Consider the following 21,843-nt stretch of genomic DNA (forward strand, 5'->3'; position numbering starts at 1 on the left):
GAAAAAAAAAAAAAAAAACAAGCTGATTCCTCCACTGGCAACACTAGTTACCCATTACTCGTTCGCACGGTTTGTAAATGTCCACCTCTTCCATCAAAGACGACCAAAAAAAACTTGCTACAGGACCATCGTCTCAGTTTAGAATCCTGTCACGCCCCCCTCTCGTACCAAGTCCCACTTGTGTCCCCGCTGCAACAAGGCTGTCAGCCTGTCACGCAAAGGTTGTCAATTGTAAGTATTAATAGAAAGAAACATCAGCAGGAAAGATTTAAAAAGCGTGCCTTTTCATTCGAAAGATGTGCCCGGTTGGCCCACTAGTCTTCCCGGCGCTAATAAACAATGATTCGCAGATTTTCCCTCTCCGCGGATTTTCCTTGATTCCGCATCGCACAACTGTGCTGTTATGGGCGCTGATTCATCCTACGGGGGGGGACTCCCTACGGGCCCTACGGGGAAGAGCAGGGCCAATCTCCGGATACTCCGTACTGATATTGGGGTATATATAACTACCTATATTGAATTGCTTGAGTCATCAACCGATCAGGCTGATTGAGGACCTTACTCAAAGAAAGAGGCGAATTCACCGAACGTTTTGTCGCGTGCGCGGCCTTGATAGATTGAGCACGGCCTCGATCGTCTTGTTTATAGTCTGTAGCTTAAATCCGTTGCTTAACTGTAAATTGACAGTTTTAAAGGTTGTTTGACGGGGACACGAAAATCTTTGGACGAGCGGCAATGCGCCAACACACGGCTAATACTTTTTATGCTGCCGACGACGAGGCTTCGTACCGTACATCCACCTACACTGGATGAACGGATGCATAATAATAATGACAAGTAAAATCGTCTGAATAAAAAGCAAAAGTAATCATTTTTTGTGCAGCTGTCAACTCTTGAATGCCACAGATGTCTGCCAACTACAACACATCAATCAGCCAACATCTCACGGAGTAGTCTCTTCACTTATATGTGGCTGTATTGTCATGTACACCATCTATGCAATAGGCTACTACTTTATACAACGGCAAAAAAACAACATGATAAATCTCAGGCTCTCAACACTTTTTTCCCTTCCAGAGAAAGACTTCAACATGTCCGTGCTTTATTTACATCTTGGCCCCCTTTTCCCTGCCCTTATTGTCCAGCCTCACGACACCTTCTTGCATGCAGCTCGCCAGCAGCGTCCCGTCACGCCCAAAAATCTTTTGCACCACAAAACCTCGCCCATCGCCGCTCCACGGGCTCTGCATCTCGCTCAGCATCCACTCGTCGGCGCGCACCCTCTTTGGCTCGTGAAAGTAGATGCTGTGGTCCAGGCTCACCATCATGCCCAACCGCGGCCTCTTTTCCCACTCTGCGACCTCATTGTCGTCATCGCCGCCGCCGCCGCCGCCGCGTCCAAAGCCGTCGCTCTCGAGAATGGCCTGGACCTGTGTGCGCACCGTGTCCGGCAGCTCCGGCACGTCGGCCGGCGCAAAGGGCATGCGCCACAGCCGGTGCAGCCGCGACACGGTGCCGATGAACCAGCTGTCTGACATGTACGCCAGCGCGTTGAGGTGCGCCTGGTGCCCGCCCTCGTCGGATATGGTGCCGCGCATGCGCGACCACCGCAGATGCCGTCGCTGGTCCATCGGCACCGACTCATCGTTATCGGCGACGTCGCTCCACGGCACCGTCAGCGACTGCACGGGGCTGTGCTTCTCCCACTCTGGCTCGCCGTCCCAGTCGTCCGGCGGCGCCGTCACGCCGCCGGGTAGCGCCGCCGCGTGGTGCACCTGGCCCGCGCCCGCGCTGCCCTCGCGCGTAAACGAAATCGTCGTCGTAAAGATGCAGCGCCCGCGCTGCCGCGCCTGCACCGTGCGCGTCGCAAAGGACCGCCCGTCGCGCACGCGCTCCACGTGGAACAGAATCGGCGTCGTGCCGGAGCCGGCGAGGAGAAAATAGCAGTGGCACGAGTGGACGAGGAAATCGGCCGGCACCGTCTTTTGCGCAGACGCGAGGCACTGCGCAATCACGGAGCCGCCGTAGATGCCCCGCGCACCGGGCGGGTGCCACGGCTCGCGCGCATTGGTGAAGATGTCCTGTGTGAATGGCGCGCACCGCGGTTAGAACAAGCCCATGATGTAAACATTAAAATAAGGTAGATGGTATTGGCTGCAGATTGAGGCGCGCGACGTCGCCATGTTTGGAGTGGTCGCGGGATAAAACAAGCCCGGGGGAGAGGGAGGACATACAGGTCCGAGGACGGCCAGCTCCGTTACCTCGAGCACGTTTTCAATCGGCGCCTTGTGCGGGTTCGGCGGCGGCGGCCGGAGCAGCGTCGTACGCTCGTCCCACGGAGGTTTTGTATCGGACATGGTTTTTTTTTTTTCCCTTCTTTTGTTATCGTAGTGTCGTATACAGGCTCTTCTTTGCCCGTTCTAGTCGTCCACAGACCACCACGAATATGTGTGTAATGCCGGTGCGACGATTGGCTGCGGCGAATTTAAGAAGAAGCCGCGTCGAAAAAGTGAAAAGCTGGAATGAAAACCGTCCGCTGCCGTGGTGACGTAGCGAGTAGGGGAAAACGAAACGTGCAACCAGGAGAGAGAAAGATAGGAAGGAATTGAACGAGTCTGGAAAAGGGATGATGAAATCTGGGGCGGGCCGAGCTTTTTGGGGGTTGCAGCAATGCCACCACCGTTGCTGAATGTAACCGAGGCACGGAGTATGGAGATTTGGGCGTGTTTCGCCAATGGGCGAGTTGGCTGACGGGCCACTGGCCACTCGCTGCCTGCGGAGAAATAGACCTAGAATGGCATGGCAAGGCACTAGGATCTGGGGGGGGGAAGACTACTTGAGAACGGCCGACATTACGCATCGTTCACCACATAATTATTCTCAGTCATTCGATTTGAGAAACAAGAATTTATCAACCTGGCCATGATACCCTTACCTGGTGCCCGTTCTCCAGACTCTCTACACACGCCGACAGCCTACCACTTACAGGCTATTTACTGCCCACCACCTGCAGCTATTGCGTCACTAGCCCTTACCCAAATCACCGCCCCGCCGCCTTAATTGCACCCCTCCTCAACGTATAAACTCCGTTCCAGCCGCTCCAGACTCCAGACCCAACAACTGCACGGGGACCTGAAACTTGTCCTTGACTGGCTAGATGATTGTTTCAATTCAGCCACTGATTGGTACTTTGACATTAACCTCGTAAATACACTACAGGCTTACAATAACCTTCGTGCAGGTGAAATTCCGCGGCTTGTGAACCCCACGTTTGTCAACTAAACCCTGCCGGGCTACACCACGGTCCGCGGAAACTCCATCTCAATACTTTACATCACATGAAAAAAACCACATTCTGTTCGACGACAGTCGGCCGATATTAGATTTTCCCATGCATCTTCATCAACAATTAGAAATTCCATTGAATATATACTTGCCGTTACATGCTTCACACGCTAGCTTCTCTAGCACAATCCCTACTCCTTCAGCGTCTCCTCTTCGTCCTGAAAGACGGGCTCCAGGCCTGCCCACGCATTCGCGTCACCATCCGGTCCAGCCTTTTCACGCTGCTTCCAGTACTTGTGGTTGAACTGCCAGTACATCTCGCCCGTCACCTCGCAACGCGCCCTGCTGAACCACGCCGGCGTAAAGTGCTCTCCCGCCTCCTCACGCTTACGCCGGCGTGCCCGCTGGTTTTCTTCCAATCGGTTCTTCTCTGTCGCCGCAAAGTCGTACTCGCCATCCTCCATCGCCCGCTGGTCCGGTCTCAGTCGCGAATCTGTAGGCGCAATCCATTGCCTGAGCTTGTCATCAATGTGGTTAAACGTCAGCACGAATGGTGTCAGGTTAAACGGAATTCCCGTAGGTCGCTCATTCGCTTGCCACACCAGGTAGGCCCGGCTCGGGTCCGTCATGCTGCCGCTGTGAACCTGCTCATCACTGCTTCCCTTTGCTGAAGCGTCGAGATTGGCCTCGTAGCCAGGCGTCAGCCGTGCGTACAACTTTGAGTTCCACCGGCCACCCATGCTGAACCGCACTCCACCATCCGCATCCATGACCTTGCCCGCAACTTGGTACGCACTTGACACCTTCCAGCCCCGAGGCTTCATCTCAAGAACCGCAACCTCGCCAGTAGTCCAATTCTTTACCTCCATGGTACCGTAGTGATCAATCGTAGGGTTTCCAGTAATGATACCAATGACCGACGACGTCACCTTTTTCCACGAGTAGAAATCCTCCTTGCCGCCGTTGGTAGGTCTGACCTTGAGGAACCAGGTGCCCAGGTGCGCAACGTCGAAAGACTTGCCGTAGAATTTTGACTTGACATTCGACTCTCCCCAATAGGTCCAGTTGGGAGATTCAGCCCAGGCCGCACCAATAGGCGGGTGGTGGCTGACCTGCTCGGTAAAGAAGCGATAGTTCTTGTCAGGACGAACATATTCAAAAGTTTCTCCGAGAAGAGGATTAAAGGGCTTGGCCACGCGGCCAATACTCGACGCGTATTCACTTGCAGCAAAGGCTGCGACGTAAATTAGACGCTCTATCGAGTCGGGTCGAGAGGCAGCCATGTCAAGGAGGTCGGAATACTCCATATCTTCGCCGCATCGGTAAAGTAGAGACGTAGGTTCGTTGAAGGAGACAGGCAAGGTCATCTTGGTCATATCCTTACCAATCATCGATTTGAGAATACCCTAGTTGCTGTTAGAATATCGTTACTTATACGAGCGTGCAAGAAACTAACCCAGAGAGAAATCTTGGGTCGGTCGTCGGCGTCCATCTTAAGTCGATGTCGAATACCATTTTCATAACCCTTGAACGACGGGCTTAGGTCCATAGTTGAAGAAACAACGGCCTGCGGCTCCGTAGGCTGCGACTCGGGAAGCTCAGCGACTTCTACTTCGCCAGAGTCTACCGCATCAAAAAATTCCTCTTCATCATCCGAATCCGAATCCGAAAAGTCTGCAACCTGGTCGAGCGCCGTCTTGCGTCTTATGAGGCTGCGGGGACCCGGCGATGGGGAGGCGATTTGAACATCGTCTTGCGCCTTTTCCAGCACAGGAGTTCCATCCAAAGGAGTACCTCCCTCCATGACTTCGCGCAGGGCCTTCTTGGTAAGTTTTCGCTTCTTTTCTGACTCGTCTACACGGGCTTCAAGAATCTCCTGTTCACGTGCAACCTGGGCCATGCTCTCTTCCCACATTTGACGCATGTTGGTCTCTCGCTCGAGTCTGTATTTCCAAAAGGCATCGCGATCCTTGGATATCCTCAAAAGATCTCCGATGAGACCAGTCAGGCTGCGAATACCCGCATCGTACGTCGAAAGAGCTTGTGTAACCTTGGTGTCCGAGAGCGCGGTAGCAGGTCGCTGTGTGAGCTCAGCCATCATAGCATTGTGAACAGCCGTCATGGTCTCAAGTTGCAGCTTGGCCGATTGTGCGGTAATATTGAGAGCATCTTTGGTCGAACTGGGATCCTGGCGCACGCTGTGTTCGTCATAGTCGTCTTCGTCTTCCTCCCCAGGAATGAGGGCAGCACCGTCATGGACTCGTGATAGTCCACCGTCCGTGGTGGCATCGAAACCATCTTCTTCGTCGACGCTGCCAGTGGTGCTAGCTCTCGTGAGGTCATTCTTCTGTGGGGAGAGCTTGGCGCTTGAGATGGACCGCGACGGCAGATGCGAGCTACTTTGACGACGGTCTGAGATGCTCGCGCTCTCGCTGTGTGACTCATGAATGGAAAGCGCGTTAGGGTCGGCTTTGGCCTGGCGAAGAAGCTCGGCATTTCTGGCCGTCTGTCTCTCTTCCTCCTTGGCCTGATCCTTGGTCCACTGAATCGAGTTGTTGAGAGCCCAGAACCAGCGCTTGGCTTCGACTTCATGGTTGGCTTTGAGTGTATACTTGACCGAAGACTTTCCAATGATTTCGAATTTGGTCTTCTCGTCTGGGCTCATATGAAGTCTGGCAATGCGCATGTTGATAGCGCCACGGCAAGCGGAACCTGCATCATCCTGGTGCTTGTAGTAGCTAAGAACGCCGTCTTCGAGGACAAACCAGCGCAATTGGTAGCCCTTGCGGTAGTTGGTCCATTTCTTGAGGTAGCCCTTCATCTCGCGGGCTTCCTTGCCAGCCACGAGCTCGCCACCAGCACCAGTGGCGGCGCCTTGGCTAGCAGCCTGGCCAAGGACGGCCTTTTCTTGAATTCCTCTCTGAGCGGCGACGGCAGCGGGAGATTTCTTCAAAATGGACTTGGTAGCATCATCGTGCGCAATAGACTGCGGCAGCTTGCCTTTACGGTCGCGGCGAAAGGGATCGGCGCCATGGAGAAGCAGAACCTGGATGAGTGCAATATTCTTTTGGCGTGCAGCTTCGTGGAGAAGCGTGCCGCCAGTCTGCAGAGTGGTCGGCTCCGAGACAAACTCGGGGCTGTTGATGTCGAGCACAGCCTTGAGGCGGGGCTCTTCAAGGACCTGCGCAAGGGTATCGTAGTCGCCCTTGGCAATGAGCTCCTGGACCTGCCGTACCTTGGAGTCGGTATAAAGCGAACGCGACAGCTGAAGAAGCTGGAAAATTTCAGGATTTTTGGCGAGATCGATGGGAAACTTGCCCTGAAGGTTGACGAGGGCTTCATTAATGTCCTTTTGCTCGAGGAGAAGCTTCACTGCGGCGGTGCGACCGTGGATGGCAGCGATGTGAAGAGGGGTATTGCCATCGCGGTCACGCGCGTTGATATCGACCATGCCAGCTCCATCGGACAAGACGTATTCAATGACGGGGAAGTCGGCGCACTGAATGGCGAGGTGGAGGACAGTAGTATCTTCAAGAGTTGTCGGAGCAGTAGTTGCGGTGGTGGCATTAGAGGAAACGCTGGCGCGACGGGCGCCATCGGCAGACTCGCGAATTATTTTTGAGATAGCGGCTGTGTCGCCATTGCGAACGGCCTCGACAACGCGGAACTTGCGAACAGACTGCTCGAGGCTAGGGGCCTTGTCCTGAGCGAGGCCTGCGGGCTTCATGGCGGGCGGCGCTTGCTGCAGCTGTTGCTGAGGTTGTTGTTTCTGGGAGGGTGTTCTGCTCAAGGAGAGCTTGCTTGTATGAGAAATGGTGCGCGAGAGGGGTAGGATTGAGGATTTGGAGGACTGCTTGGAAGATGCTGCGCCTCCGGCGGTGGAGCGAGCGTCGTCGGAGCCCGACTCTTCGTCGCCGCGGGGATCTCGTCGTCTGAGCAAGGCGAGGGCTGCCGACGATCTGGAGCGCTTGTGCGTACTAAATTAGGTAAGAGAGAGGTAAGAGTTAGTTTTAAGGCCGAATGGTAAATAGGTAATGAAGGAGACGAGGGGTTGCAGTGTCGAAAGAGCGATTGACCACGACGTTGCAGCAACTAGACCTTGGCGGTGCGGTCGGTTGGTCCACTATGCGCCTAGGAAAGATGCATGTGGACTGGCAGAGGGGAAGAGAGTTCCTGTAACCGAGGAGGGAGGTAGACTTGGGGCATGGTGGTCCTGAGAAATGACGTACCTGCCGCCAGCGTCCGACATGTTGAGGACTGGTGAATTGGCCCGGTGCTTTGCTTTGGCTGCAAGTGCTGTTTGATTTACAGAAAAGCTCGGCTTTATTTTCCTGCCCCTGATTTTGCGGTCACCGGGGCGGTTGAGAATGAGGGGCAGCACTCCAGCAAGCTCAGCTACCACAAAGCGGGCGGGGGAGAGCTGATGAGCTACCCAGGCACGCCAGGTAGGCAGTTACCAGTAGGTAGGATTCTTAAGGAAATTAGGTAGTTGTGACTAGCTGCAACAACTGCAAGCTACTATTATCATTAGTTGCATATTTTTAAAGTTGAACCGAGGCAAACGAGGGAAGCGGTTGGCGGTCAGCGCGACGACAGCTTGGGGTAATACCGTACTACTTACCTGATCCAGGCTCAGATAGGGCCAGGCCTCGCACAAGGCTGGTTTTGGAGATGAGCTGTGATTTGTGCTTGGTGAGCCCATGATGGCATGACAGTAGCTTGCGGTGGGACGGTGGAACTGAGCAACAAAAGGACGAATGAAACAAGGCGCCAGGGACTGACCTTGGCGGAAATAATGCAGCCGCCCTGTCTGCTACCTTATTAGTAGCTGGCTGGCTGCTGGCTGGCTGGCTGGCTGGGCTGGCTTCCAGTGGTGGGCCAGAACCAGTGGATGACGGAGAGCTTCGAGTAACGGCAGTGGCAGATGGGCCACGCAGCGATTTCACGGAAAGGTTCTGGCGATCGTGACCATGAATTTATATTCAAGTAGCGGGTTCTCTATCCGTTGTGGTTGATGATGGTGAATGGACAAATGATTGTCGTAGTATGCAAGACGTCAGCGGCGGGGTGTCGAACTGGTCTAGCAGGATTACTGTGCGCCTACAAACAAACCACTTTTCCCGTCAAAACGGCATCTACCAGTCTGCGCAGCAACGGCGTTCTCTTTGTCTAGGCCTCCAAGCGTGTCGAGAGCGCTAGCCGCTTCGGTGCAGCGCCGGCGATCAATACGTTAGTTTGCATGGCAAAGGAGGCAGCCAGCTAAGACAAACTTCGCGCTGCGGCACAAAGTTATGGTTCACGCAAAATGCTGCATGCTACCAGGCTGGCCGTGTGAGGCCAAGGCCCCGCAACACTCATATTAGGTACTTTGGAACCAAGGCACAAAGTGCATGACCTTCACAAGCGAGGCACGCCCCACGTTTCTGCGTCCTGGATACTATATATCTCTTCTCACGTAGAGATGCACATCCTGCAGCATCGTCTTGATCTCGTCGTCTTCATCAGAGACGGAAAATTCAATCTTGTCCTCGTATTCTTTCCACATGGCTACCGTCCGAGGCGAGTCTGCATCCGCAAAAGGTTTTCTGCAAAAAAAACGTTCACGGATTAGAATAGGGGGAAACAACGCTCCCGCATCAACACGGTATTAAAAAAGAAGATTAAAAAAAATAGAAAGCAGACGCACTCTGAATCGTTAAAGACCCCAAAGCCAGTGCTAATCATCATCAAAGGCCGTGCAATGTCGGCGACGATTTGCTTCAGCGGCGCCTCGACAAAAAGGGACACGACCACGCTGTCATTGTCCACCTCTGCGAATCCGCCAGCGCCATAGTCTCCAACAATGGTGAAGCCACGTTTGGTCAGCATTTCCTTGGCCTCGTCCGTGTAGTCTGGGTCCTGGGCGAGCAGCTTGACCTTGCGGCCTCTCGCGCTGCTGCTGCTGCTGCATATCTGGGCCAGCGTGAGGGCAATGGCGTGCTGGATCATGGCGTTGCGAACAAACCGAGCTTCCGCATCGTCGAGCTTGGCCAAGTGTTTTCTCACCCATTCTGCGGGCCGGCGGCAAATGTCGCCCAACCCAAAGCAAATAATCTTCTCGACCCTCTTCATCGCAGGTATCTGCTCCAGCTGCATTCGCAGCAGCGCACAGCTACGGCTTGCGTTCCAGGCAAGCCTCTTCTTCTCAAAGAGCGCGTCGGGGTCCGTAATGACACCACGAAAGCTTCGGGCCGTGGTGTTGCTCCAGCTCGGCAGGTATGAGCAGAGATAGGTCTGCTCCGGGCCCTCGGGCTTTTCCTTGACCAGCGACCAGTATTCCTGGAACCGAACGTAGGGCTTCCTTATAGTGAATGGTCAGCAAGATACGTTCCTTTTGGATGGAAATCCTCCCCTTACCAAATGGGTGAGTCTATGCCAAACATGGGATTTGCCATTTCCAGGGTCGTGCCATCGATTGCGCGGACGGTAAAGACCCTGCGGTTTTTGCAATCCGCGAGTTGCTCCTCAATGTCAGTTAGATCCTGCCTTGTCCAGAGCTTTGTCCCCTTTTCGTAAAGAGTAGACGCGGTTTGGCTGCTCGCGCGCCAGACCGTGCAATCATGATGGAGCAACTTGGCGGCGGGTGTGATTGTAGACATTGTGGTCATGGTATCATCCAACCCGCGCTTGGGCACCTATGAGCGATGTCGTCGCGGAAAGAGATTATAAATATTGCCCGCGTGTGTGCGGGCCGTCCCGGCAGAAATCTCTCTCAACGTGATCTGGTACTACCCGGACCTTTCAACGCACTGCCAATTCTTTGGCTACGGTACCCTGACAAAAATATACAGTCATGTTACACTACGTACATGCAATATTCAACAGGTGCAAACCCTCGCAACTTGCAAATATCACGAGAGAATCAGGTCCTGATACAGTGCCCTCTACCCAAGGTGCATCACGCGGCCCTGCTTGACCGCATTAATCATGGTCCTGGTGAACGGATCTTTCCTGTCAAAGTTAGCTTCCCTGCGCTCTACCGGTCTCCAGGTCGAAATGTCGTATCGATCCCCGCCGATGCCTCTGTACTCTTTCTTATCGTAGAACGAGCCAAAGGGGGGCATTCGGTAATATTGGTTCTCGTAGACATGCAACGTCTTGAAGAAATTCCAGGGATCGTCCTCATTTTCGGGAGTCACCTCCGGCAGGTCGACTTGGCGACAGTTGTCAAGCAACTTGTCCAGTCCCTTGGGTCCCCGGAGTGTAACGTCAAACTTCTTGGCGTACGCAAGTACGTAGTCGTCAAAGCGAGGGGGTTTGTATATAACGCCGCCGGCGAGCTCCTCGTCCTCTTCGTACTCGGAAAGCACACTATACTCGCGCGCCTCCTGCGCCAGCTTGATATACAGCGCCATGATGGTACCAAGGTTCAGGACTACATCACTGACGCGTATGCCTTCGTCCCTGACGCTCCGGCTTTCGATGTCGAGTCTAGCAAGCATGTCGAGGAACATGCGACCGATGAGACTGTACGATTCCTGTACAACATCCTCTGCGTCCATCCTGCATGACCACCGCGCGTTAGCCACGTTGCTCTCTTGACCACACTCGGTTGAAGACTTTTACTTACTGCATCATCGCGTCGGACTGGGAGTCCAGGAGCCACATGACGGCAGCCTCGACAATACACCACAACTCTCTCCAACTGTGACTCTCTGGATAGTCAAGAAACAAGTTCTGCAGCATTTCAATGAGCCCGTAGCCGTAGTGGTCGTTGCTCGTGTACATTTGGAAGCTGTCTGGGTCGCGCAAGGTGGCCAGGGCGTACTGAGACAGGTACAACTGCTTTCCAGCCATACTCAGCACCCAAGGGTGGTCAGGATGGTCCATGGCCTTTTTGCTGCACATGCACGTCTTTCCGCCGTTGCACTCTGGCTGATTTGCATCCTTGTCCTCGTTCTCCTCGTCGTCGTCTTCGTCTTCCCAGGTAGCGCCCCTTTCGAAAGGAGGCGGGCAGCAGCATTCCCACACCCATGCCTCATCGGGCTTGGCCAGCCGTTGCTCGTGTGCTCTGGCAATATTAGCCGAGGCAGAGACGGCTGACCATCTCTCGGGAGCCCTGAGTAAGGGGGCAAGTGGCGTCTTTGGTGCGGCCTTTGTTGTTTTGGTCTTTTTGGCCCGGCTTGAGCCGCTGTCGCTAGGGTTGACTTATTGGATGGGAGCGGTCTCTGTGCTGTCGACGGCCTCTGTGCTGGCGACGGCCTCTGTGCTGGCAGCAGCCTTTGTTGTCTTGGTCTTTTTGGCCTGGCTCGTGCCGCTGTCACTGGGGGCAGCACGCTTGCGTGGCATTATGCTTGGTGAATAGCCTCAAGACGTAAATTGATCTTGACGACGAAGTTAGAGAGCGACACCACAAGTTGGAAGTACTTCGACTCGATAAGGGGTTCAGGAGATTCACATTTTCATCTTGGCTGAGAACGCGTCGGCGCGTCTTCCATACACGGTGCTGGTCCACTTGCCTGATCAGGACACCCTGAACGCAAACCCCTGTGAGGACAGAAAGCAACGGCGCATGGCTGACACTTGTCACCTTGGAATTCAATGCACGAGTACAAAGATATGCCGCAACTTTGCTGATGGTGGTGCGGCAGCTTCGGTGGTGGTCATCCGCCAAAATGGCGCTTACATGGCCGAAAGGCTCGTCTGATCTAACTAGGCCTAGTGTGGCGGCGACTCGCCTTGGACTGAGTAGAAGCACAAGTAGGCGCGCGGGCTGTCGACGGTATGCAAACTTGGCGTGAGCACTTGGATATTGGAGAGCTGAGGTCCTCGGCGCCCATGACAAGTATATATCCAATCCGAAAGCCCATGTCGCTGGTATCACTGCGCGAACTCGTCTACTACACATACTGTGTTACTAGATACATTGTGTACATATAACAAAACACGTAAGATATTGCTCGAGGAGGTCGCCGAGATGGGGGTAATATACTGTAGTGAAAATAAAAGTATAATTAAAAACAAACAAGTAGCCGTGCAACTACTTGGAGAGGCCGAATAAGCCGCCAAAAGACGGAAGGGAGGGGCCGCCCCCTCCACGGCCGCCATGACGCCGGGCTTCGTTCCGTATCCATTGGGTGAGAAACTCGCGATCAGCCAGCTGCCTCGCATTTGTGATCTTGGTGGCGGTCTGCGCCTCGCCGGCGTCGAAGCTGAGCAAAGTGGGTATGGCGGTAATCATGTAGGTCATGGCAAGGCCGTCGGCGCCAGCAGACATGATGTCGGGACTGTCAAATTCTACGGAGGCGAGAGCGACGCCGCCGTGTTCCTCGCCGACGCCCGACTCGACCAGGGCTCGGACGAGAGGCTCGACGGTGCGGCAGGTTGGGCACCAAGAAGCGGTCCAGAGGGTCAAGAGCGGGGTGCGCGACGATGACGACGTTGCGAGGTAGGTTTGAAAAGTGTCATTGTTGCGGACTCTGTAGCGGGGGGGGAAAGTTTTGGTCAGATGACAAGAGGGGAGACCAAGATAGATAGCTAGTTGAAGGGAGGGTCAAGGAGAGATGTCGGGATTACAACGTACGGGGAAAAGACTTGGTTCTTGGCGTGGCGCGAGGCGGATGTCGACAGCAATGCGGCATGGCGTGGGCGGTGGTGATGGGCATGCGGGGTCGAGCACGCGGGGCGAGGCCGGAGTTTGGTCCGGGTCAGAAGACTCGGTGTGGTGACGGCGGCCAACAGGACAGCAGGGCCGGTAGATGAGGCAGATGAGGTCGATGGTGGTGGTGGAAGCAGACGCGATGCAGGGGTGCTGTGCATGGACTGGCAAAACTGGTAACGACTCGTGATGCGGACGGATCGGCGCATGCTGGTGGCCAAGACGCGAGGGGCGGGGGCGGCGGTGAGCGACATTGGTCAGGTATTTTATGAGGTGATGATTGGGCGGTGATGGTGATGGATGGATGTTGTGGGAGAGTCGGAATAGGCTTTTGTCAAGTGTAGGCGTATCCGTAGGCTGAGGTAGCTTGGAGAGTGGATAGGACAAGGGACAAGGGACCAAACAAGGGTTCAATGGCGGTTGTTGTTGATGTCTCGAAGCGTACAATGGGGCTGGAATGCAGGGTTTAGTTTGGGATCATGGCAAGGTGGTAATTGTCGATCGAGTGTTGGCATGAGGAAATAGACGGTCTGTACAAGGTTGGACAAGAAGTTCAACGGCGAGCTGCATGTTGTGCCATAGGTAGGTAGCCCCTGGTACCCGGTACCGTATATCGAGTGTCCTGATTAGGCTCATATCAATACCAGTTTGGCAGCATTAGACACATGATAGAGAACCGTGAGCCACCTTGGTTGTAAATTGACATGCTCTAACAAACGGGGAAAACTATCTCTACTTGTTATTGATTTGTACTTGCAGGAACACTTGATAGGCATGCTTGGCATGTGGGCATGTCTGATGAGGTCATATCAGGGGTCTGCTGAGCCGCCTCGTCACGGTGCTAAAATACCTGCAGGACAGCAATTCAAGCACCCAACGGCAAGTAGATGCCGTTGCAGGCTTGCAAGCGGAGTAAACCGAGGCTCACTGCAACATTTTGGTATTTATATCCTGATATATAACAATAGAGTATGGCAATAAATTGTCGAGGCACAGATTGAGGGTCAACCCCCTAGTGCAGCTGCATACGCCACTTATGGTACATCTGCATGCGCCACGTAGCCGTGTGGCTTGCCAAAATGGGCATGGGAATCTTTTCCCATGATCCGTGTCTTCCTATCTCTGAGCCAGTCACACCATGCAAAACCAGACAATTGAACATTTCTTCGTGTCTGTTTGTATAGAAATTGATTCCGGCAACTAAACCTTAATCACTCCATATCCGCTCCAACTAAAACCGACCCGCCGCGCCGCCGCGCAGCCACACCCCTCGTATGCCGTATTGGCAGCCACGCCTCCATCCTCCATCACCTCCACTCCATCACAACAACCAACCCTCTACGAACCAGATTCTAGGCGCGCCAGCAACAACGCCAGTGACGACGTCAGCGTTGCATTCATCCCCATCTCCATGCCTCCATCTCTATATCAATGACATCTCCTCACACCTACTCTTCTCCTCTCTTTTGCCGCACATTCATATTCCTGTCTTCACCTTTGAAGTCTGCCGTCCTTCTGTGGCGCGCAAAGACTGCCTCGTTCTAGCCTCATCCCGCCTCCCCCCGCCCTCCATCCTCACCCTCGAGATCGCCCACGCGTGGCTTGCCGAGCTTAATCATAACCTTCCGCAGCCGTCATCCATCTCATCCGACGTCTTTATTCTCGGCATTTCCGATCTTGCTCTATCTAACTTTTACCTCTTTCCCCTTCCCGTTCACGGCTCGATTTGTCAACCCTTGAATGATCCGTTTTGAAGCTCTTCGGCGACGCCTGCGGTTAAGTTGATCCTAGCCTCACGCCGCTAGGTACTATTCGCCCAACCTGATCATCTAGCATCTCACTCTTGTCGTCTTATACATCCTCCGACTTGCTCTGCTCACCTGACATCTCGCCTCTGCCGACTCGGCATCGTCCATCCGCCACCAGAGTTTCCTACGCCATATAATTTTAGACATCATCAATAACTTTGCTTGCCTCGCCTCACGCCCTGCCTGCCACAGTTGCAGCAAATTGCACCGCCTTCCTCGCGCTACCTAGCCGCCACCTCGAAGCAATTTCGTGACTTTTGGTCCCCAAGCCCATTGCGCCCTGCAGCCTGTTCCGTCTTCTGCTCGCATATCTGTCTCTTAATTTGCTTTTCGAAACCATCTCCGTTACCAATGTCCTCGTCAGATCCCTCAATGCGTGACGAAAAACCCTCCGGCCCCATTGGCCGCTGGGGCCTGCGCCGTCTTCTCGGCAGGCGCTCTTCCGACAATAACCCAGACGACCAGCAGCCAGTGACATCAAGATGGAGCATGGGTGTCCTCAATGACCCCAACACTGTCGAGGTTCCAGGTAAGACGCGCTTTGATGGTCGACCCTCACTTGTCTGGCTTCACTAACAGCACATCTCATAGGTTCCGTTCTGCTGCTTGCCGCCCATCGCAACGAGCCTCTCGGCTTGCGCAACATGCACGCTCGTAATTCGCACTCTTCTATTCCTGCTGGCTTCCCCGTTGATATTCCCACGACGCCTGGTGGTTCTCGCCCAGCTCCTGGCACCCCTGGTCCTCCTGGAACTCCTGCAAACAACTCTACCACGGCCCCGGAGGAGCAGAAAAAGACCACACAGAATGGCGAAATTATCTTGGAGCCACAGCCTGAAGAGTCGGTCAATGATCCTCTCAACTGGCCATCTTGGCGTCGCGATACTGCACTTCTGTCCCTCGGCTTTTACTGCATGCTTGGCGGCGGCGTTACTCCCCTCATCGCCGCTGGTTTCACAGACGTCGCTCACGAATACAATGTCGAGGTTGAAACTGTCGCTCTCACCACTGGCCTCTACATGATGGGCCTGGGTGTTGGCTCAGTCATTGCATCCCCAACTGCTATTCTGTTCGGAAAACGTCCCGTCTATCTTGCTAGTGCCATCTTATTCATTGGGACTTCGCTCTGGGCCGGATGGTCGCCGTCTTTCTCCTCTCTCATTGCAGCCCGCGTTTTCCAGGGCATCGCAATCAGTCCCGTTGAATGCTTACCTTCCGCCACCATTGCCGAGATTTTCTTCCTCCACGAACGTGCCTATCGCATTGGAATTTACACGCTGCTGCTTCTCGGTGGTAAAAATTTGGTTCCGCTTGTCAGTGCCGCCATTATCGGTCGTTTTGGCTGGAGATGGGTCTTTTGGTACGTCTTTGTCCACTGTCTGCATTAATGTATCAACCACGACTGACCCACTGAAAGGATCATGGCCATGATCGTGGCAGTCGCCGGTGTTTTGCTATTTCTCTTTGTTCCCGAGACATTCTGGGATCGCACCCCGACAAGAAAACCGTCTAGTCGACCAAACTTCTTTCGCCGTCTGTCTTCTCGCTATGGCCCGCACAAGGTGTCCGTACCAGCCCCCAGAGCCTCCTCCGAGCGCCCCCATTCCCCTGGTGCTGAAACTCGTCACCACAATCATCATGTTGGGTTCGCTCCTGAGATAGAGCATCCTGTGGGAGAGACTGCGGTTGATGGCCCGTCGCCTGTTCACCAGAGGAACCTTCATGTGGGCTTTTCTGAAGCGTCCGATGTGGAAAAGCAACTGGATAGTGACAACCAGGCAGACAGGCAGCATCCTACGCAGCCCTCAATCACTGTTTCAAAACCTCAGCGCGAAGCTGCCTCTTCTCAGTCTGCTGCTGACGGACCCATGACCATCTCGCCGGCGCTTCCTCGCATGAGCCACCAAAATGCGCAGGATTCGAGCCACCTGCAAACCCCAGATCGTTGCAGTAGTATCGGCAACTCATCTGGCATGGACTACTTTTCTGGAAAGGATGCTGCTAACAGAGAGCCCATATCGGCCGCAAGCTTTTCTACACCTCCCAAAATTTATCAATATACGCATAACCTACGCCAGCTTCCTGCCCAGTCATTTGTTCAACAACTGAAACCATATCACGGGCGCCTCAATGGTGACAGGTGGCACAAGGTTCTTGTCCGACCTTTTGTGCTTTTTGCCTATCCGGCTGTACTATGGTCCTCTGTTGTCTACGCATGCTCCATTGGCTGGCTAATCGTCATATCAGAAACAATGGCCATCATCTACCGCAATCCAAACACGTACAACTTTACTGCTCTCCAGACAGGTCTCGTCTACATCTCACCGTTTATTGGGGGTATCCTTGGAACAGGTGTGGCCGGCAAAATCAGCGACATAATTGTCAAAGCCATGGCACGCCGCAACGGTGGTCTGTATGAGCCAGAATTTCGCTTGGTCATGGCCATTCCCATTCTCATCACGACTTGTATCGGCTTGATGGGCTTTGGATGGTCAGCTCAAGTTGAAGATCACTGGATAGTGCCAACCCTGTTCTTCGGCATCGTGTCGTTTGGCTGTTCCCTTGGCTCCACCACGTCGATTACATTCTGCGTGGACAGCTATCGCCAGTACGCTGGCGAGGCTCTTGTTACCCTCAACTTTACCAAGAATGTTTTGCATGGATTGGTGTTTAGTCTCTTTGTCAGCCACTGGTTGGCCGATGATGGTCCAAAGATGGTGTATATTTGGATTGGCATTATTCAGCTGATTCTTCTCCTATTTACGATTCCCCTCTTCATCTACGGCAAGCGTCTGCGCATGTGGACGGTTCGCAAGAACCTGATGGAGAAATTTTGATTGCTGTGGCACACTTTGGATTATGCATGGCTAATGATGAACTCCTTTTTGAGATGTAATGTCTTGTTGGACGGTTGCTTTCTACCACGTTTTGGAATCTTTTGCATTGGTAGTCGCCCTCGGTTGGTGTGGCTCCACCTAGACTTTCACCTAGATTCATGATTTCACGACTTTGAATGAGATATTCTAGCATACTTTGGCACTATTCTTGAATAGCTTTCTTGCATGTTGGCAGTGACTGTGCCTGTCTGGAAACTGGGGTGAGAGCCTCGAGACGTCTAGACAGTGCGAGTCGTACCATCCCCGCCCCCACCAAAGGTTGTGCATTTTGCGCCCAGCTCTGGTTTGGCTACCAGGCCAGGATCTCTGTTAGCAAAGATTCCAGACTCGACCAACGCTACCGCTACTTTCGATTCTTTCCCTCTTTTCTTTCTTTTTTGTTATTCTCTGAAAGAGGCATAAAATCACCAGGCAAATTAACACATCCAACGACGCCGAGGAAAACTCGAATAAAAACTTGAATAAAATTCACACTGTGCGTGGACGACGCCCGACAAAATCCCAAGCCATCAGTCGTCGCCGACAAAACATCATGCCCCCTCCTCCTGCTGCTCCTCCTCCTTCCACGTCCTCTTCATATCCGCGGACGCCGTCTTCTTCGTCTCGGATACCACCGCGTCTCGAAGCGTACGTCGCCTCTGGGCCGCTCGCGCGCGACGAGGGCTCGCTGACCGTGGTGACGGCTGTGCAGGGCGCGAGCGCCAACTGGCTGCTTCTGCGGTACCTGTACGCGCTGCTGGCGGGTGGTGTTGGTGGTGGTGGTGGTGGTGGTAGTCGAGGTGTGGAAGAGCGAGGGGTTATTGGGGTTGTGCTGGTGAGCTTTTTGAGGGATGAGAGGTTTTGGGCGGATGGATGTGCGAGATTGGCAAGTACTTTTTCCTTTTCATTTTTTCTTTCCCTCTTTTCTTTTCTCCTTCATGGCTAGTAATTTAAAGACGAAGGTAATGAGGGACATGTTGAGTGGCTTTAGGGAAAGTGATTGTGCAATGTCGTCAAAGATGTGAGCATTGAGGTCTGCTGTCTCTCTCTCACTCACTCACTCACTCATCCACTCGCCTTTTCCTCACTTTTTGTGTTCTCCTTTGCCTTTTATATTCAAAAGAAGAAAATGACTAATCTGTATTCGTCATTTACCTATCTTTAGGGCATGGATCTGAATGCTCTTTGCAAGAATGGGCGCTTTGCCTTTGTCGACGGCCTCACGGGGCTGTGCGCGCCGGTGGTACCCGGCAGCAGCAATGGCATCATCGTTGGCGGCGGCGCAACGACGACGACGACAGCGTCGACGACAGATAGTGACAACGTCGTCAAGGCCTGTGTGGATACTGCGGCGGCGCGCCTCACCGCGGGAAGCAGGACGGTGCTGCTCGTGGACGGGTTGGATGCATATGTCGCCACGGGCAGCGGCAGCGGCGCGGCTGGCGCAGCGAGCTTGATTATGAGTCTACGAGAGGTTCGTTTCCTTCCCTCTTTCATGTACCCCCTTTCTATTCGTCTTTTCTTCTTTCGTCTCCCTTTCACTCTCGTCCTTGTCCTTGTTCTTCTTCTTCCTCCTCTAATTAGCTACTTGTTCTACTCCTACACAACTCCCCGCAAACAAGCCAACAAAACTTGTTGGAAAGAACAAAGAACATGCCGGAGCTAACTTTTTATCGATTCCTTCTTCTGTCTTCTTCCCACTACCAGAACGTGCACTCTACACTTGTCACCCTCGCGGCCGACGAGCCTCTCGTTCACATGCAGGCGGCAGCCCAGACGACGAAGCTGGAGCGGGAGCAAGCCGCGCTGGTGCTCGGGCAGGCGCACGCCGCCGACCAGGTCGTCTCGCTACGGCGGCTGGACACGGGCGCGGCGGCCGACGTCAGCGGCGTGCTGCGCGTCGTTGTCGGTCCTGCGGCGACGGCGGCGAATTACGGGGACGGGGATGAGGGTGAGGAGCTGCTGTATCACGTCGCGGGCGACGGCAGCGTGCGCGTGTTTGAGAGGGGCGCGTGAGTCGGGATAAAAAAAGGAGATGGGGAAAATTGATGGCACATTGTTGGTTGGCCATCTAGAGAACAGTGATTGTAAGCGTATGCTACGGACAACTTTCTTCTTTACTGTACTTTCGTTTTTGATGCATCGTTCTGGAATGGGCGGGTTTATACGAACAGCGTACACGGCAGGAGAGAGCATGGCAAAGGAAGCTGTGACGCCAGCGGCAGCAAATGGGTAGTGTTGATGTGAGATTGGGCATCTTCTTCATCTAGTCCCCCCCCTCAGTGCCTTCATTCCCTTCATTCTTCCGTCGAACCTCGCGCCTGCATTACAATCCGAAGCGCAAGCAAAGACACGACCCCAAAATTCCGCTTCTCTTTTCTGTGCAGGAGTAAATGACGACCACTGTAGTAAAGTAAATAGTAGTCCCTTGCCATGATTGGCACACTCACCTCTTTTCCTACAACACCATGAATCTCTCCCGTAACGGAGGGTAGTTTATCATGACACATGGAAACAGCAACATCTTCTTGATTGACCCAAATGAATCATGGTTTCTTGAATGTTTTTTTTAATGCTCCGGTAAATCAACAAGACACAAAAAAAGAAAGAGTTAAACCCCATGGGCCTTTCAAAGTATCGAGGGAGAGCCTCTACCCCAAATCCATGCCAACGCATCGTCTCAAAAATCAACGTCGTAAATTATCCTTTTTTTTCAGTCTGTCGAAATCTGGAAATCGTTTTATTTTTTGGTTTCAACATCTCGACCCGTCCGTCCATCGTCTGTAGCAGTGACAAAAAAGACCGAAGAGACATATTTACTCCTTGGAGGCGCCGCGGGCGCCGCTGGGCTGGCCGGTTTGGAAGCCGTTCTTGAAGCGGCGCGAGACATCCTTGAGGTAGCGCGTGCGGCCGGTGCCGACAGTCTTTCTGCGCTTGGCCTTTTCGCTCCAGTTGTCTGTGATGAGCGGATTTTGTCAGCTGCCACCATCTCAAAAAAACCTTTTCGTCGTTCATGGAAAAAAGCGACGAGGGAAGAAAAACGTACACTTGCGAATCTTGGCGTTGGGGTAGCCGCAAGAAGCGCACTCCTTCTTCTGGGCGGAAAGAGAGCGGCGACCTAGAGTAAAAGCACGTCAGTATTTTGTCAAAGGGTTTCCAAGTGAGGAAGAGCGAGAGCTGAGCAGAAAACGCCTTCGAACAGAGTCCGATTGGTGGGGCGCGCGGCGGCCGTGGTTCGCATTTAGTCCATGACTCTGAGAAAGACCCTTCTCCCCTCATCCCCCCTAGGGCCGTGCCTCCCGCGTCGAAGAAACGAGCGTCGTGGTCCTCGCAGTGCGCGGCCAGTGTGCGTTTGTTTTGAGCGAGCGAAAAGGGGTCCAGGGTGCAAAAGGAGTCTCCAATGCTATTTTCGCGTGGTGTAGCAGAACCCAGACTTGGCCACGCGCGCCGTTCCAATGGCGCCCGAGATTCGAGCCCGTCTCGTTGATGGTGAGGGAGGAACTAACCGCATCGTCGGCACAGAACGTGCGACTTGTTGTGGCGTTTACCGAAACTGGAAGTACCCTTGGCTATAGCAAACAGTCAGTCTCAAGAACGGGCCTTGTCTGCGAGCAAGAGCCGCATGATGAGGTTGAAGAGAAATCGACGAGAGCTTTCCCCTCCCAAACTACAAGTCCATGTCGAATATCAAGGTCGATCGGCCGTACGTTGTCGCATTCAAATTGCCCAAGAAAGCTTTGCCTTGCGATATGTCGAATGGCAATGTAGTAGCGTCGTGGTGCTTCCTTGTTGCTTCTCCTCGTCCTCCTGGTCCTCGCCCGTTTTCAAACAATCCGCCGGCCGTGACAACGGCGACACCCGACATGAAATACCAGCCTGGGGAATCAATCTCTCTCGTCGATTTCTCGTTCAACACATCACGGTGGCATTTTTTTTCGCAAGTATTGGTAAGAGACGTACTCATTTTGTCGGTGTTGCTGTGGTCGTTGGTGGATGAATGAAACCAGACTTGCAAATTTGGGTCAAGAGGTAGTAGGGCAAAGAGGGCGACAGGCGAGAAGGGCTTTTTTCCAGTGGACGGCGGGTGCAAAACAGTGGGGTTGGTCGTCCACAAAAGCAGACCAAAATTGCGCCCGGACTGGCTAGCAGCGGCGAGCCCTAATTCAGACTTGGTCTGACGCACGTGACTGTACCCTCGCGAGCATATCTGCGCTAATCCAAGTTGGGCACATTCGCT

The 21,843-nt window shown here is 53.7% G+C and overlaps 8 protein-coding genes across 8 annotated transcripts; 2 read left to right on the top strand and 6 right to left on the bottom strand.

Annotated features, from left to right (window-relative positions):
- Nucleotides 1–1,106: 1,106 nt before the first annotated feature.
- BBA_06651 (acyl-CoA thioesterase II) lies at nucleotides 1,107–2,357 on the bottom strand (the record flags this gene model as incomplete). Its single annotated transcript, XM_008601748.1, has 2 exons — nucleotides 1,107–2,081; nucleotides 2,235–2,357. 2 exons carry the CDS (start codon nucleotides 2,355–2,357, stop codon nucleotides 1,107–1,109), a joined length of 1,098 nt encoding a protein of 365 aa, XP_008599970.1.
- A 1,119-nt stretch (nucleotides 2,358–3,476) lies between these two features.
- BBA_06652 (oxysterol-binding protein) lies at nucleotides 3,477–7,534 on the bottom strand (the record flags this gene model as incomplete). Its single annotated transcript, XM_008601749.1, has 3 exons — nucleotides 3,477–4,691; nucleotides 4,742–7,262; nucleotides 7,515–7,534. The coding sequence occupies 3 exons, from the start codon at nucleotides 7,532–7,534 to the stop codon at nucleotides 3,477–3,479; spliced, it is 3,756 nt and encodes a 1,251-aa protein (XP_008599971.1).
- A 1,188-nt stretch (nucleotides 7,535–8,722) lies between these two features.
- BBA_06653 (uncharacterized protein) lies at nucleotides 8,723–9,923 on the bottom strand (the record flags this gene model as incomplete). Its single annotated transcript, XM_008601750.1, has 3 exons — nucleotides 8,723–8,870; nucleotides 8,972–9,625; nucleotides 9,682–9,923. The coding sequence occupies 3 exons, from the start codon at nucleotides 9,921–9,923 to the stop codon at nucleotides 8,723–8,725; spliced, it is 1,044 nt and encodes a 347-aa protein (XP_008599972.1).
- Nucleotides 9,924–10,208: 285 nt separating this feature from the next.
- Nucleotides 10,209–11,613, bottom strand: BBA_06654 (uncharacterized protein; the record flags this gene model as incomplete). The annotated part of the gene is made up of 3 exons (XM_008601751.1): nucleotides 10,209–10,827; nucleotides 10,895–11,418; nucleotides 11,506–11,613. The coding sequence occupies 3 exons, from the start codon at nucleotides 11,611–11,613 to the stop codon at nucleotides 10,209–10,211; spliced, it is 1,251 nt and encodes a 416-aa protein (XP_008599973.1).
- A 691-nt stretch (nucleotides 11,614–12,304) lies between these two features.
- Nucleotides 12,305–13,176, bottom strand: BBA_06655 (uncharacterized protein; the record flags this gene model as incomplete). Its single annotated transcript, XM_008601752.1, has 2 exons — nucleotides 12,305–12,743; nucleotides 12,848–13,176. 2 exons carry the CDS (start codon nucleotides 13,174–13,176, stop codon nucleotides 12,305–12,307), a joined length of 768 nt encoding a protein of 255 aa, XP_008599974.1.
- A 1,926-nt stretch (nucleotides 13,177–15,102) lies between these two features.
- Nucleotides 15,103–17,567, top strand: BBA_06656 (MFS1 family protein; the record flags this gene model as incomplete). Its single annotated transcript, XM_008601753.1, has 3 exons — nucleotides 15,103–15,259; nucleotides 15,322–16,090; nucleotides 16,148–17,567. The coding sequence occupies 3 exons, from the start codon at nucleotides 15,103–15,105 to the stop codon at nucleotides 17,565–17,567; spliced, it is 2,346 nt and encodes a 781-aa protein (XP_008599975.1).
- A 592-nt stretch (nucleotides 17,568–18,159) lies between these two features.
- BBA_06657 (uncharacterized protein) lies at nucleotides 18,160–19,622 on the top strand (the record flags this gene model as incomplete). Its single annotated transcript, XM_008601754.1, has 3 exons — nucleotides 18,160–18,441; nucleotides 18,772–19,080; nucleotides 19,314–19,622. 3 exons carry the CDS (start codon nucleotides 18,160–18,162, stop codon nucleotides 19,620–19,622), a joined length of 900 nt encoding a protein of 299 aa, XP_008599976.1.
- Nucleotides 19,623–20,422: 800 nt separating this feature from the next.
- BBA_06658 (60S ribosomal protein L37) lies at nucleotides 20,423–21,570 on the bottom strand (the record flags this gene model as incomplete). Its single annotated transcript, XM_008601755.1, has 4 exons — nucleotides 20,423–20,562; nucleotides 20,653–20,724; nucleotides 21,113–21,175; nucleotides 21,567–21,570. The coding sequence occupies 4 exons, from the start codon at nucleotides 21,568–21,570 to the stop codon at nucleotides 20,423–20,425; spliced, it is 279 nt and encodes a 92-aa protein (XP_008599977.1).
- Between the last annotated feature and the right edge of the window lie 273 nt (nucleotides 21,571–21,843).

The sequence above is a fragment of the Beauveria bassiana genome (assembly GCF_000280675.1).
Source record: "Beauveria bassiana ARSEF 2860 unplaced genomic scaffold BBA_S00020, whole genome shotgun sequence".
NCBI lineage: Eukaryota > Fungi > Ascomycota > Sordariomycetes > Hypocreales > Cordycipitaceae > Beauveria > Beauveria bassiana.